General features: G+C 43.4%; 1 protein-coding gene across 1 annotated transcript in view; it reads right to left on the minus strand.

Moving 5' to 3' along the window:
• Positions 1-15452, minus strand: part of LOC131282321 (protein bric-a-brac 1-like) — a 60357-nt gene extending 44905 nt beyond the window's left edge. The window contains exons 1-2 of the mRNA XM_058311749.1: positions 15222-15452; positions 14981-15145 (exon numbers count right to left, since the gene is read on the minus strand). Of these exons, the coding sequence (XP_058167732.1) occupies positions 14981-15145; positions 15222-15452 (396 nt within the window). The remainder of the gene's footprint in view (positions 1-14980; positions 15146-15221) is intronic.
• Positions 15453-16321: the final 869 nt, after the last annotated feature.

A 16321-nucleotide genomic window follows, 5' to 3' on the forward strand; every position in this document is an offset into this window, starting at 1 on the left:
CGTTCGTTGACGGTTAAGACCGGGGAGGGTGGTGGGTGGTGGTTAGATAAATAATCAATACAAACGACGCCCTTTTTTCGTGATTTGCGCGCGCCCGCCCGATCTATGGCGTGTTGCCCTTTGGCTGGAAGTGGACACAGCTTCCTCTTCTCAAACCGTGATTAAATGTGGCCCCTTTTTATGCTCGTAAGCTGTGAAATGTTCCACCGTTTGAAGTACGAGACAGATCAATTCCACGAATGAAAATGTCCCATCTCTCGCGCTTATCTCGGTGCGGAGGGCAAGCACGGAAAGCATTCACCCAATGGAGACGTGTTCGAGGACGAAAGTGTTGTTCCTCTTTCATCTTTCTGGTCCATCATCATCATGCTCACTTTGGACGAATTTTTCCACCCTAATGACGGGAAAACAATACATAATAGACACACATACACATACACACGCACACCTTCTGTCATTAAGCAAAAGGTCTGAAGACGATGTTCAGTGTGTGTTTGTGTCTCGTCACCTTCATTTCAAGCGTTGCCTGGCCTTTAGCTAATGCTTGGCCGTTTTTTTATTTCACTGTTGTTGTTGTTGTTTTGGTTCAGTTTGCTCCTTAAATAGGAGTGAAAAACAGATGGATTGCCGAACCCGCGAGAAACAGTTTCCACAACGCGCGCGCACAGACACAGTTCTGCCACGTACACACCCGGAGTAGCCTTACTCGAAAGGAGGAAAAAATAGTAGAACTCTCCCTCGGATGTATACAAACGCACGCGCACATATAACGGAAGACGAGGAGTAAAAAAAAAGTAGACACACACACACATACTAATCGAAACGGCAACACGCCATGGGAGGGAAAAAATCCTTCGCCGAAGTAAGATAGTGGGGTCGAAAAAAAAAATCCCTCTTCCCCCCGATACTCGGTGGTATCCTGGAAGGGAAGGGAAGGACGTGGCCAGGAAGGGGCGACGCAGCACAATATAAGAAATGTTTATGTGCTGCTTTTCTCCTGGTTTTTTCATCTTTCATTTTTTTCATTCTGTTGGTTAGCTCCACCACCATGAACTCGATTTTTTCCTGCCTTGCAGCCCCATCTTCCCAACTTTTCACTATCCCTTTCGGTTTCATCCCTCACTGTGAAGCGATGGCTCTATTTCTTGCCTCTTCACACGAACGATCATCTTCAAAACAAGACCTTCCTCCCCCCTCCTTCCCCCTGGGCAGCCCCAAGCTCTCATGCTGGTGTGCTTGAGGGAAAACTTTTGTGCAGCGGCGAAAAAACTCCTTCCCGAACCGGAAAAAGGAACGTAAGGGGGCTGCTGTAAAAAGGGGTTGCGGTGAGCGCGAGCTGCAAACGGGAACCAATGGCAATGGTCAAACCATGTGGGGCACCAAAAAAAACCCCGGAAACTCACACATACACAAACACAAACGAACAGGAAACACCAGAACATGGAGAAGCTGGACGAAAGACGAACAAAAAAAAATATATCGACAGACATCGTCCTGTCAGTTCCTTCCGGAAGATCCAACCCATCCCCCCACACCCCCTCCCTTTCTTCCAGGGTTGCCGTGGTGAAGAAACTTCCGCCTCCCTTCCCCCCAGGGGGAGGGAAAACGATGCGCCGCTGGTCAAACGTTGCGAAGGACGACACGCGTTTTTTTTTTTATGCGCCACGTTTAGTTCGCAAGAAGGCAAGAACCACGCGGGCATGTATGTATATGTGTGTGGTATCTCCACTCCACGTACGGTCACCGGGAGTCAGTCGCCGTTCACGATCATCGCACGCCATCGTCTTTATTAGGGACAGCTTTTCCGGGCTGAACATAGGGACTCTTCCATACGGCAGGCAGCCCCAACAACAACGGCCAACCATGAAAATTCCGCCGGAAACCCGATGACGAATCGATGCGGGCAGCAGAAGCGCCATTTTTGCCAACGTCTCATTCTCGCGTTTGGGAGAAAAATGCCTTTTCATTTTTGGTTTTTCTTCGATGAGGTAACCAATATAAGACATTCCCCCTTTTGCTCATTAGGTAATAGTGGATCGATCGATGTGCCGCCGCGCGGATTGGTAATTAATGCCGGGGTGGAGAAGAGGGGTGGGATAGCACACAGCTTTTGTCGGAAAATTATATGGCCGGGAAATCGCAAGATCAATCGAAGATGTGCAAGAGTCCTTATGATTAATGAATATCGGTACGTGCGGGAAAAATTCCGTTGCTGGCTCAGTAAAATCAGAAAGACGAAAATGCCATCACCAGTAGATTAATTAATCTTTGAACAAATAAAAATGGTATGGTATAAGGAACAATCTTACTTATTATGTTGATTGTAAATCCCCGCGGAACAGAGTTTTAATTTAATGAAACATTTTCAGCATTTTCGTAATTAAAGTTGCGGGTAAACTAGGTACATTTGTAGAGAATATTAATTCGTAAGTAATTTTGATCACAAAAAACAGGCAATAAGTCCCACAAAGCTCAAAGGGAACATGCTTTAGGCCAATTAGAAATGGGACGAAAAGGTGTATTAAAAAGTTAAGTTGTCGTTTATGCAAAGACTTAAAGATTAACATTTTCAAGTAGTTTTCAACAACTTTATTATCATTCAAAAAAAATTCATGGTCAACTACCTTTTCGAGCCCTTATTCTATGGTTGCTTTTCAGATGCCTGACAAGGAGGGCACGATAAGTTTCCCTGAAAAGGCTATGGACGTGGGCACTCCCGTCCGTTGCAATGTCCTGCACTTCAACGGTCAAGCAACGTGGCATGGTGGCACGCACAAAAAAAAGAAAAATCTACGCCTTCAGTTTTTAATCGCACAGCTGCTTACATAAATGCACGCCTGCGCGAAAGCCGCCCGTCGAATGTCTTGCAATATGTCGCCTATCCCGCCTATCTTCGACCGAGATTTCTTAGTTCAGCGTGAGGGGCAATATAAAACGCAGAAGATGATAGATTGCACGAAATCGATTGCGGAGATAATAATTACTGGAAAGATGGATGCTCCATGAGCATATGTCAAAGTCCAAAAGGCTCTATGTTAACGCAAATTCATGTTTGATATCCATCAACAAATTATTACAATGGTACCTAGTTTAAAGACATTTATTTTATAAAATAACAGCTGAAGTTCAGAAGCATTAATTTAATGCAAATTATTGAAAAAAACATTACCGTTTCAAAGATCAAACCCACCGGAGTGCTCCAACTTCTCCCACAGTCCAACCATTGGAAGCAAGTGTGAGTTGTTTCCAAGAACCGCCAACCCCCATTAGAAGAACCTCTCGACTTCACGCCATCAAAGTTTATTGAACCGGAAGACGCAACCTGCGGTCATTAGAAAAGCACCGGACGCCAAAACAGCCAATGGCAACGTTCGCGAGTTGGTTGGCTGTTTCGCGAATGATCGCGAAAATAAATTCTACCAGCTGACGTTAGCGCTGCGGATACATACGTTGGCATATGCACAAACTTGAGCTCCGGAACATTGAAAGAGCACACAGTGAAAGTGCAAATAAAAGTAAATTTTATTTATTTCATTGAATATTGATGTTCGAATAATAGTCACGCTGGAGAAGATCAACAAATAAAGCGGGCTGTACCCATGGAAACTTGGGTAATACACTGCGTGCATCGAAGTTAGCTTAAAAAATACTCTGTTCCGTCACCAAGAAGAAATTGGTAATCTTATTACTTAAACGAAAAAGAATTCAACAAACAAACAAGAAAATTTAAATCGCAACTCAACGACAAAAACGCAACATTTGCCCTCCATTTGACAAGTTTCGTTGAACGCTGAAAAACATTCGGAGACGAAGGAACAACGAGCTAGTTTAAATGGGTAAAGAGTTAAAATGAAATGAAATTGCTTTACACTTTTTCATTCCAAATTTAGTCAAAAACTTGCTAGTATTGAGAAAAAGTAAAAATAAATTTAAAGGCTCAATTTTCTTTTCATCAAAGTACACTCAAAAGTAAGGTTCTGTGGATGCATTTATGTACAACATAAAAGCATAAGCGAATTTGTGTTGGCATTTAATCGTATTTGACGACTCTTAAGTTTGAATTTTTAGTAAGTTGATGCAAGTAAGAAAAAAAAAAAGCTAAAACTAATTCGTATCTTTGGTTTTTGAGGTAAATTCGTCGTGTGATAAAACCTTCGTAACAAGATCCGTTCAATTGCAAGCAATTTATTTTTCATATTTTACATTTTGGATAAAGTTATGTTAACCGAGTCTTTGTAATCTTGTCCATTTATTGTGGGTTTTTGGAATAACGCCTTAGGCCCACTGAACCTTCTGCGTGGTCGTGGCGCACATTACTAAACTCATTCAAGTAACATTTCGGGCACACAAACGGGGTATCCGTCATGATCCGAGCATATAATGCTATGGGCGAGTATCCGCCAACTTCGCAGCGTGTTCGTTTGATCGTGTACGATGAAGTAAATACCACCACCACCACCACCACCATTAACCGGACTGATCGAATGCTCCATCATCGTGTGCGATGCACAATTAAGCCGAAATCGCACGCAGCCTCGCATCGCCAAGAAGATGGCGAACAAAGGCGCAGAAACAGAAGTCTGCAAAAATCCACCCCGTCCGCGACACGCCGAACCCGCTCCCCCTCCCGGGTGGTGGGGGGGATCGACAGGAAACGGCCTCTGCGAGAGTGGCGTCGGCGGCGCGACCGGCTCTTGGTGCTGGTGGTGGTTGCCGGCATCCGGACGCGCGCGCGCGCACACTCAAACAGACGCATAAGCGACGCCGCCGCGGTTACGTGGAGCCAAACAGCAGCGACGAGACGCTGATCATCGCTTTGAACGTTTAGACCTTGAACCTTCTGCCGGCAACAACCTCTCCTTGCTCGCCGGCCGACCCTGGGTCACCCCCCAAGCCCCCCCGCCACGACCCGCTGCGGCCGCGATGCGATGGTGTGCGTCGGTTTGCCGGCCGGTCCCAGGCCAAGCCACGGCTGTACCTCTTTATGATCCGCAGACTTTGATGCCATGGGAAGTGGGATTAGTTTTAAGCAAGTGCAGGAAACTAAAACCTCCAAACTGTAGACAACAAAAAAGTAAAACAACTGTTAAACAAACACATCTTTTGTACAATAAATTTAAAACCCCATAATTACTTTAACAATATGTGAAGCACAATACAACATAAACAATAATTTGCAGAATAAACTGCCTAACAATTGAGCGTTTAAGTATAACACTATTGTTGTAACAGAAAAGATTCGTTTATATTGAAAAAAGATATAACTTGATATAAACTGAAAATCGAAAGCTACATTCAACAAACACTATCCCTTTCTTTAAATGATTACGAAAAATATATGAACAATTGTAAAATTAAAAGATACATAAATCATATTCGTCAAGTAATTCACCAAAAAAGGTGAGAAGAGTTTTTATAACCTTAACATATTTTTTCCATGTTTTGTTTGATTCATAAAACAATCATTGTGATGCAACTAAAATTAGATTTATTACCACTTTTTAAATGTAACTATCTCTTATGATATTCCAGGGCAAGTAAGATACAAATTAAACTCTTCAAAAGGGCGGTTGTAATCCGCATAAGACTGGATAATGAAGAGAGTTTTTATTATGAAATATTTAATATTTTAAAAAAAACATATAAATCATCCCCAGTTAAGCAAAACACTCCAATATTTCGATTGCTTCAGCCATTAACCGTCCCGCAAATGTGAAAATTAAGCGATAATTACAACCAACCAATGTGAAAATCAATTCACCGATGCTCGTAAAACTTCGCTTCGAAACACCATAAAATGTTTATGCATGTCAATACGAGTTTTATGAAGCTGCTTGGAAGTCCCTCGCGAGTTGCTCATGTGCGGGGTGGTTGCGGGAAGGGAAGTCCAGAAGAACGCACAAGAAAAGTCTGACACAGTTGCATCCGCCGCAAGATTCGCATGCATTCTTGAGCAGCAAAACCACGAAGCGAATCGACGATCCGGCGAGGCAAGGAAGTGATAAAAGTGAAATGATATACAACGCCGCCACGTTTATATGTGGTTCTGTTGGTCAAATGTCGGTGTGGGAAGCGCGCAACCGGAGCAAAACGTCTTATCCGCCCTTATCCGTGGCGTCTTTCCTTCCGGAACATCTCTCGTTCGTCTTCCCCATTCCCCGTCTTCTCGCTGAAAGTAAAGACGAGCAGCATGCGAGAACGCTGGCACAATCTTTCCGTAGCGTTCTGTAGCCGTGCGAAGGCGGACGATGGTTTATCGCGTGGTCCTTTTGCATGGTTTTCACCCAGTTTTGGCTGCTTCTTCGTGGAACGGCTGGAGGATTTTCTGGCCACTCCATTCTCGTCTCGTTCACAACAAAAGACCCGACACCAGGTGTTTATGTAAAAAGTTATTAAAACCACATCACAGATCAAAACAGGGTGATATTCTTTGGCTTTCCATGTGCCTCATGTGGTAACCAATCGGCGAATATGAGTGTAAACCACAACAACTTAACGAGTAAGTTAACTTATCATCAAACGTCATGTAAACAGTTTCGTTAAGATTGAGAAAATAGTTTAAGCAAGGAATTCAACATCGAAGAGCAATGTTTGGTATTTTAACAAATATGCTTGTTTGTAAAGTGTTTAAACAGTATTTATAATATTATTTACTTCATCAAGTACAATAAATTGCTCACCTTCATACATTTCAATTGAGATTTGATTAATTAGACCTAAAATGAGGGAAAATGGTCTTCAAAAAGGGGAAGCATTTTTCAAACAGAGCATAATAATAGCCTGTTACGCTGGATATTTTAAATCTTCAAAATTAAAGGTCATTAAATAAACTTTTCCTTATTGATAGAAATCGCGTTTCTTTTATATGTATCCAGTTTTATGTTTCAGTTTGGTTGACGCCTTCGGAAATAATTATCGTTGTATAGGAAATCTGTTGTTGAAAACACTTAAAGCACTTTTATTGTTGTTAACCATGTAATAGAATATTAAACCCAGAAAGCAGACACGATTATGACTATAAGTATTTCATATACACAATCGATAAGGCAGAACAGTGGGCAGAAAGTACGAATAGAGCTCATAATAGAGTTGATTTAAAATTTCCATTTGTTAACTTTTAACAAATTAGCTTCACTAAAACTATCTTAAACATTTATGTATGGAAAACTCGAGTTGATTCTTTCTTAGGCAAAGGGTTCAGTTTCTCATCATCTTGCCTTTACCGAACTCAAACCCAAGCGGCGAAAGCGTCCGAAATCAGTCCAAACCGTACGCGATCGTGGGGAGAAAAACCTAGAAGAAAAACACCTGCTCCGAGATCGAGGTGAAAAAGCAAAACCTTGATTGGATGATCGAATCGATGCCGTACCATATGCTGCCCCATTGAATGAAAGATGGCCACAAGATGCCGGCCGGTGTAACGCCAAACCGAGGCGTACTGTAATAACCAGTCAACCACGGTGGCAACTCTTCTCTTTCTCTGTCTTCCCCCGCTTTTGTAAAGCTTCGGAGCCCAGCGATCCACTACTTTATGTATGTCCCCCGTCCCGCTCACACTTGCACCAGGCACCAGGCGGCGGGTGTTTTCCCTCGGTGGTGGTGCATCCGTTTTCCCTTGATCCAGAGACGGACGCGCTCAGGTGGCTCCGAACGCTGTCCCGTCGGAAGAGAGACACGCAATAAGAAAGCCAGCCCAACAAGCGTAAGCCGTCGGCGGAATGAACGAGAAGAAGAGGCAACGCTGCAGCTCGAGCTTGAGGTGGCCGCGTCATCGTCGTGCGGCATACAAAGCTGGTCAAGCGTAGTCCGACCACGCGCACACACACAGATAGCCGAAAGTCCCTTCGAAGATCTAAGGGAAGAAAATCACCTGGAAGGAGTCACGTCACGTCTTTACACCCTGGTCCATCAGCAATACCTACGAAATGGTCGATCGATTCTTAGGCAGGGACGCCTGTACCGAACCACAACGTCTCGGAGTCAGCAGAAGAACGGAAAAGCTCCCGGGTTCTTGGTCCAGTTACCGAAGCATTTTGCGGATTGTTTCAATTCAATTATAGCGTCAAGTTGCGGCTAGCGATAGAACATGGGCAGGTGCTGTGGACGGGACATTGCAGATCTTATTTGTTACGTTTAAAGATGGTCCGATGTATGCATTTCTGTATAGATTGCCTACAAAAAGTCAGCATATCTGAGGAAAGTAAAAAATCTCCCGACAATAAATTGTTTATTCGACGACCAACTGAATCCAGTGTTGCATATAAGCTCGACAGTAAACCATTTATTCTACATTTCCTCTCAGGCTTAGTCCTTGGCAGCATGAATGCCTGTTTATGGCTTTCGGTATTCCCCGAACTCGGATGATCCCTTTGACGGGGTACACCGGACCGAACTTCTACCGTTACCTGTCCTTCTGTAGCATTCCAGCGTCCCAAAATCCCGAAAGGTAGCTGGTCACAAAACCCTACCCCTGTACCTGGAGAGAAAGTTCTGGACGGTTGCATGGGACAACGAGCCACATCCGAGGTTTTTGGCACTCACTCCAACCCCATGGAATGGTGACTCTATTTCAGCTCGAAATGATCTTCTGCAGAACCTACATTTTCACTCCAGTGCACACACGAGTCACTTGACCTGGAATGGGTCCGACATCATGGGATTGGTAGTACCCCGCGTACGGGGTACGATCATCGAAATTGGAGAGCAGAACATTTCGCTTCGACGCTTCTTCCTGCGGGTTTCTTGAGCCCACACGCACACGAACACCGTGCACACGGGGATACAGACAAGTGTACCCATACAGGTACAGCCTGCACGCCGTTGATCATCGCTCGGGAGAACCTCCAAAACTTTATGTGCGATTTGGACATACTGCATATGCGGCTTTGGTTGGTTCGCCGGCATCATGATCGCCATTTTGAAGTTTGGCGATCGACGAAGTACTGGAGGGTGCAATTTTTTTTTTTTTTTGGTTGAACAGGATTAGATTCGGCAAGAATTTAAGGCTCAAAATTAAAGAAAATTACGAAGAGGATCATCAGAAAGGGATAAAATCTTACTATATTGAAATTCGTGTTGATGAACTTAGCTCTAATTAATAATTGTTCTCTTGGGCTCTTAATAAATAAGGCACTATCCAATGCATCTCTAAATTACGCAAATCCTACGACGAAAAAGATATGATTTAGAGCAGTATTTACCTGAAAATCGGAAGCTTTTCAGCCTTGCACACACCGTGCTCGCATGCGGGATTTCCAATAGTTTTCCAATTTCGAATGTCTTCTTCACTGCCAAACCATGACTCAGGCAAGCTGCCTGCAACTCAGACAGCGGTGTTGTAAAAAAGTTTCTTCCGCCGCAAGATCGCACTCTTGAGAAGCAAGAAACACTTGACACTTGCACCTGCCCAGTTTGTTAAAAAAAAACACCTCACAATCAAATCACGTTGTTTCGTTACAACAAAGTACACAAACGCACACACACACACATACACACGTACAGTATATAAATTTATGTACTCAACCGATGGTGAGAAACGGATGGATATAGCAACCTAAACCAGTCCCGCAAGAGAATCACGGATAAATAGTCCACTTTCGCCGTTTGACGTTGCGATTTCGCGCACAGTTTGGAACCGTGGACCAGCACTCGGACTGATGTGGCACTTGGCAGACTTGGATGACAACGAACGGTTAATGTACTGGTTTTTGTTTCAGTCGAAATAATAAATCCCCAAAGTCCAATTCGAACGTTAAATCATCTAAAACAAGATAACGAGACAATCGTTTCCTTTACCTCCCACACAACTTTATTGCGTATTCATTAACAGGCTTTGTGGAACATGCAGTTAATCATTCAAGAAACTGGTGATGTCTTTTCGTTTTGCTCCAATAAGTTTATTCCAATTTGTTTTCCTAATTTAAAACATTACTTATTTTAATGAAATAAAGCAAAAGACTGTCCTTTGGGTAATAGATACACCTGTTTGGGGGTTTTATTTTTGAAACTCACAGGACTGCGTTAGGGGAAGTTGCAACTGAGCGTTGCAAAAAACAGCACACCACGTAGCGCAAATGGTCGCCGTCGATCGCAATCCAATAATCGTACCGCACAACACACACAACGTGGAGTCCCAGTGCTCTGCCGCGAAACGTGGTCGAACGAACAATGATGGTGGTGATGATGCGATGCACCGGCTGCTTTCAGCTGGCCGAAAAAGAAAACAAACGAAAACGACGACGACAACAACAAACAAAACGACCTGCAAACGCCAGTCGGCAGAGGAAAAGCAACATCATATCAGGGAGCCGAATGGCAGCCAGCGGTTTCGAGCAGTTTAGCATCGGTGCTCGAATGGAAACGAGGCGACCCATCTCCCATTCGCCAGCTGGAAGCAATCAATCGAAGAAGGCAGCGAATATGGAGCAGCAGCACAGCTAGGTTGTTGTATGCAATAGTACCTCTTCGAATTTCCACGCATCCATCCAGGCGAACTGGAGAGAATCGTGTAGAAAACGGACTGAATCCATGAATGGGATGCCAATAGAGGGACACACACCGGGTTGCTTATGCCAAACATGGCGTTGGATGAGCAATAACTCTCCACACACACGCGGCACAAGACAATGATCGGTGAGAAAGAACCGAGAAAGACTAGGACAGCTATGGACTGCACCGCCATCACGCGGTGCAGAACGATGGTTCAAACAAGCAAAAAATACCCAAGAAACCACGGCCAACTGGATACCAATAGGGGGGCAACAATGAACGTGAGGAAGATGGAAATATCCATCTCGCACTCTTTCGTCACTCGTAGTGTAAGGTGACCAGAAGAGGCATGGAAATGGATTTGGAAAAATAAACATGGTCTGCATGGACAGATAAATCTCACATACAACAACGAGAACGAAGCGATGCCGGTGGTTTCGTCATCCTCCGGTGCCCCAACTGCTCGAATTCCAGCAGTGAGAAGGCTCCCCAACATGCCTCTCCCTTCCGGCAAAGTGCGAAGTATCTACGAGCAGGTTCTTCGTGTTCACGAACATCTTTATGTATAGAGTTATGCTATGTAAACATATAGATTTTTTTTGTTTTGCTCTGCCCCTCCATTACCGGCTTACCGGGTCGTATGCAGCGGTATGCGGCGAACATAAATAATCCATAGTAACGCGCATAACGCTACTGTAACGCTGTAGCGAAACGCCGTTAGCTAGGAACAAAAATCGGAGATTTTGAGACTGCTTTGCAAAGGTAGTTTTGTACGTTGCTGCCTGTTTAATTCCAAAAAAATGAGCTATGTTTTTTGCTTAACATGAAGCTTTACTTCGTGATTGTCATGCCTTTAAAAAAATGTTTGGAAATAGAGAATTTGGGTTCATAACCCAGAATGTAAAACAGGCCACGTCAGAATCACACACTTTTGGAGGATTAAGTATTTGAAGAGGAAAGTTGTCAATGGAATAAGCAAATTCATTTCTCACTTCCAAACCTCCCTCATCCTGATCCAAAGAAAACAAAATATCAGATTTTTTTCCGATTTCATATGGTAAGAAAACATCGCCAAATAATCCAGAAAAGAGCACCGGCAAAGCCATGTTTTCATGATCCCAAACGAGGGCCGGAGTGTGTGGGTACGCAACATCCTTACCACGAGGCGGTAGAACATTACAAAAATCCGAAGCAAAACAAAAAGGCACAATTTTATCGTTTCTGACTTTTGCTTTGCCGGTTTCTATTCGAGTTGATCCATCAACGCGTCACCGCTGACGCAAGGAAATAAACACCATCTGCTCGACAGATCGAAGACGGCGACGACGACGACTTGCACTCCCGGGTATGTTTTCCTTCTTCTCTTTTCCGATCATTCCGTTCCGAACCGAGGCCACCATAGCAAATAATTTCGAGTCCCTTTCATTCTGGAACTACGGGGGCCTCGCGGAATGCTGCGTTTTAGAAAGATTTGTTTGTTCTCTCCCTCCCGCTCTTCATACCCTTGTTTCCTTCAATGCAGACGGTTTAAGAATTAACACCTTCCACCTGTCTACGAGCGTGCGTCGAAGAGTTTTAGTTTGGTTTTGGGTGGGTTGTCGATTTTGATTCTGTGTTACTCGGGGTCCACTACAGAGCGACGTCGCCTGACAGGCGCTGAACTCCATGCAAAAAAAACCTAGCGCGATTCGCGCGACATCGCGCAAGGTTTTTTTTATATGGAGTTCAGCGCCTGTCAGGCGACGTCGCGCTGTAGTGTGGACCCCGAGTTAGCGTCATGTTTGCCTTTCGCGTATTCTCCGGCAGTCAAATGCGATCGGGCTGGTCGAAATATGCTCATTTGCACACTCCAGGTCGATGACGATGACACCTCACTATGGTAAACAATAAGATCGAATCAATGATTTTTATGTTGGGATTGATGGGAAAAGAAATTACAGGCAAAGTTTTATTTGGTTGCCCATACTAAACTAATGCATGATATTTCCGGGGCACTTGAAAAGGGATACAAAGAATATCGTTCTAAATCTCTAAAGATTCTTTCTCATTGCTCAAATGACACTTCTTAATTTACTCTTCTTATAAATTTATATTTTTCGATCTTGCAGAACGAAAACACCACCAGTTATTCCATAGTGCGAAGGTATGGTGGCGATGATGCGAGTGGTGGTTGTTTTTGTTCTTTTCCTTCCTTGGATGTCAATGACACCTACCAAGACGGCGGTGACTACCACCGACAACAGTCGGCTTGACTATGGCGAGCCAAATATACTGGAGCGTGTCTGAATTTTGATGACAGTACGAGGCCGTTTTATGACTACAACGTTCTGGACGAGAATCGTGAAACATTTTCGTCCGATTCAACGAATTTTGCTATGCCAAAGATCAGTGTCAGAACCTTAAGGCACAGGAGAAACCGTTCTCCAAAATGAAACCAACCAACCAAAATCCTAGATATAATTATCATTTGAATCGTCAAGCAAGAACTATCGATCAAAAAGTGAAGACACAATTGTTTTCGATTTCCATCGAACTTTTTGAGAATCCTTCACATCTTGAATCTATGAATTTATGCTTCAAGCATTCAATTTTTGTAGAACTTCATTAGATCATTACGATCAGCAAGAATAAAGAAATTGGTTTTAATTTCCTAATGAAAAACAAATTTCCTCTGGTTCTAAAAGAAACGGTATTTCAAATTAAAACTTTCGTTATTGTAAAAACGGTTCCAGGAATTTCACTCCTTTTTTATGTCCTCCACTTATATTATTTGTGTGCTAATAGTATCATTTAAGTTGCTTAATTTTCCACCCGAGCCATCGTTTTTCCAGCCTCCGGGCAGGATTGCTTACTCTGCACCCGGCCACACTTCGGCAAGGAAACATTGCTCCTTTTATTAATTTCTTTTTTTTTTATTTTGGAACCCGTGTCAAACCGATTCCATTGGTTGCAGTGTCTCGTATGTACTTCGGGGCTTAAGTATTTATTCATTCGCTGTCTTTTCTTTTTACCCGACTTTTCACTATATCACGATTGGAACTTTTTTTTTTTAAATTTTTTAAAATGCAAATATTTCGTAAATAAAAGATTCGATAAAAAAAGGCAGTGACGACGGGCGGGGAAGGATGAAAACAAGGGGTGGGTTTTTTAAGGGGTGCAGGAAAAGGCAAAAAAAAGAATGAAATTAACTGGACCAGAGAAAAAAAAGCATCTCTTTCAAGTACATAACAATGGCGAATTAAAAATCTAGTGGTCACCGGCCGAAGTTCGGCGTGGGTGAAAGGGAGACGGAATATGTACGGGCGTATATGTACGCGTGCCTAGCATAAGGAAGTGCAAGCGCGATGGAGCATCGGTTTTCGACGAACATGGCAGCATGGGGCCAAGCGTGTTTGTGTGTGTATGTTGTTGCGGGTCGATAAAAATTATACAGACGAGGAGATAAAAAAGGGGAAAAAAAACTACTCGAACTCGACGTTATTCAATGAGGCATAAATATAATCATCGACAGCCGAGCGGAGGCAGCCCCTGGCAATGACGATGACGGCTGGACGAATAGGACAATAGGACGAAACGGTGACCAAAAGTGACTGTTCGCAGTCACTCGGAAATACTTTGTTAGCATTGCAGGTTTTGTAAGAAAATTCTATGTTCCAAAACATTGTTCCGTTCTGTAGCCACAATTACATAGTAGACGATCTTATCCGTTATCAAGTTCGAGAAGGATGTACATTCTCCAGTAGTCATTTCATCCAGGATCAAATACTGAGTACAACAAACAAAAATGTGTCCTGACCAAATTGTCAGACTGCATGCAAATTTTTTCGACCAAATGGCATATGTTGCCCACTTGGTTATTTTTGTCCTTCTGTTGATAAGAACCGGGCGGTAAATCCTGTAAAATAACAGGTTGCATATGCTGCCGGATCAAAAACAGCCGTACTGCAAAAACAAATGAAGCTCTATATATAGAGCATATGCTAGCTTTGTTGAAGCAAACCGTTAATCAAAGCAACGACCAATCCAAACCCAGGAGGGCTGATTTTTCTCGAACGCAGTCAGGCTAGAAGAACGGTTTCCACATGAAATTAATAGGAGCACTTGTTTAAGTGAACACTGTTAGTTAGACTACTCTTTAAAACAAAACGGAGCATATGTAACCGAAAAAACCAACAAATAAAATCGGACATATTGAATTCAAACTCCCAGCGAAATATTTCATCTCTCTGAAATATGATGCAACATTTCGAACGGTCCGGAGACGTGTAATACGCCGCTAGCGCCCTCTAGCGAGGATCATTGAATCAGCTAGCGCCCTCTAGCTCCAAACCTAGCTCGGCGGCCGAGGTGTAGACAAATGAAAGGTCAATCAAAGCTCAAAGAGCATTTGGCTGCGTACTGAGCCGTCAATCACAAAATTGAAATGCAGCTTTCGTTACGATCGAAACAAATTGAATCAAATCCAAAGCATAAAACTACGTTTCAAACTCACCTGCAGCTCGGCCTCGGACACATCAATTTCCCCTCGGTAGACGAACTCGATGATGAACTGTAGGTCGGAAAAGCAGATGTCGGCGGGCAGAATGATGGTGGGATGTTTGCACGGATTATCGAGCAATATTTTCTGAAAGTACGCTGAACATGCCGACAAAACCACCTGTCCAAAACACCGAAAGAAACAAAATTAGCAGGATAAGCCAGAGAATCGCCAACCGTGCAAAGCTGCACCTTACCTTGTGCGCCTTCAGCGAATTGTACTCGCAGGCCAACGTCACATCCACGAAGGACTGCGATTCGAGCAGCTCGTGAAACACGGACGTCATGTTCGACTGATAGTTGTTCCATCTTAAACTAAAATACTGATGCGAAGATCTGGCCGCCTTCGAGTACGGCGATGTCGCAGGATATGTGGACGATGGCAGGTGCGTCGGAGCCGGGCCCGACGATGATGCTTTGGTATCCATGTTTTTCGGTTTCGCGAGCGTTTCCCTTTTTTTTTTTTGTATCGGTTCTTTTTGGCTTTAGTTACAATAATTTGCTATGCATTATTTTTTATAGCAGCCTCATAGACTGCTTGACTATGTGTTTGCCTTGTTTTGGTTTTGCTAATGACTACAATTGGACTAATTGATTGCTTCTTTGATTGAATGGCTCCGTTTGACTATCTAATATACATGGTGCATCAAGCAGTTCTCGGTTGCGCAGAAAATCTGAAAAAAGAAATAAAAAAAACAAATTGTAACAACTGGTGGAGACTTTAGGGTTGTTGCACATCATACGTCGGTAAATTTAAAATCCCACAAACACCATTTATACGTAGAAGCGAAATATAAATTATAATAGAGAGTTCACGTATTATGATCAGTTCAACAGATTTTTTAAAAACTCAACTTGAAAGCTACCAGCTTCGTTCGGAAGTGAGCTTTCAAAAGTTCATTCGCTCGTCATTTTTACGCATCGCTACTGCAACGTGTTGCACTGGAGTACTTCTAGGGCAAATATTTTCATGACCCGTTACGAATGTTATGAAATAATTCTTTTTTATTTTACCACGAAAGGATTGGGGGGTGTAACAGCCCTCGAGGTCCTGGTCAACTTTCAACCAAAAGGATGGTGGAGGTGCTTAAAGTATAAATTTACTTTATGTGTCCTTTTCGCAGTAGATCATATGAAGCTAGCTTACTTTCCCATACGTTTAATGATAAAACATAAGGGAAAATCATGTGCCGACCATATCGTCCGACTACAAAGGGCTCACCACAAGCGCCACGCCGACGAGTCCACCGAGAGTGCGGTTTACCACAACCATGGAAAACGATGGTGGATGGCACAT

This window comes from Anopheles ziemanni, chromosome 2 (assembly GCF_943734765.1).
Source record: "Anopheles ziemanni chromosome 2, idAnoZiCoDA_A2_x.2, whole genome shotgun sequence".
In the NCBI taxonomy this organism is placed as follows: domain Eukaryota; kingdom Metazoa; phylum Arthropoda; class Insecta; order Diptera; family Culicidae; genus Anopheles; species Anopheles ziemanni.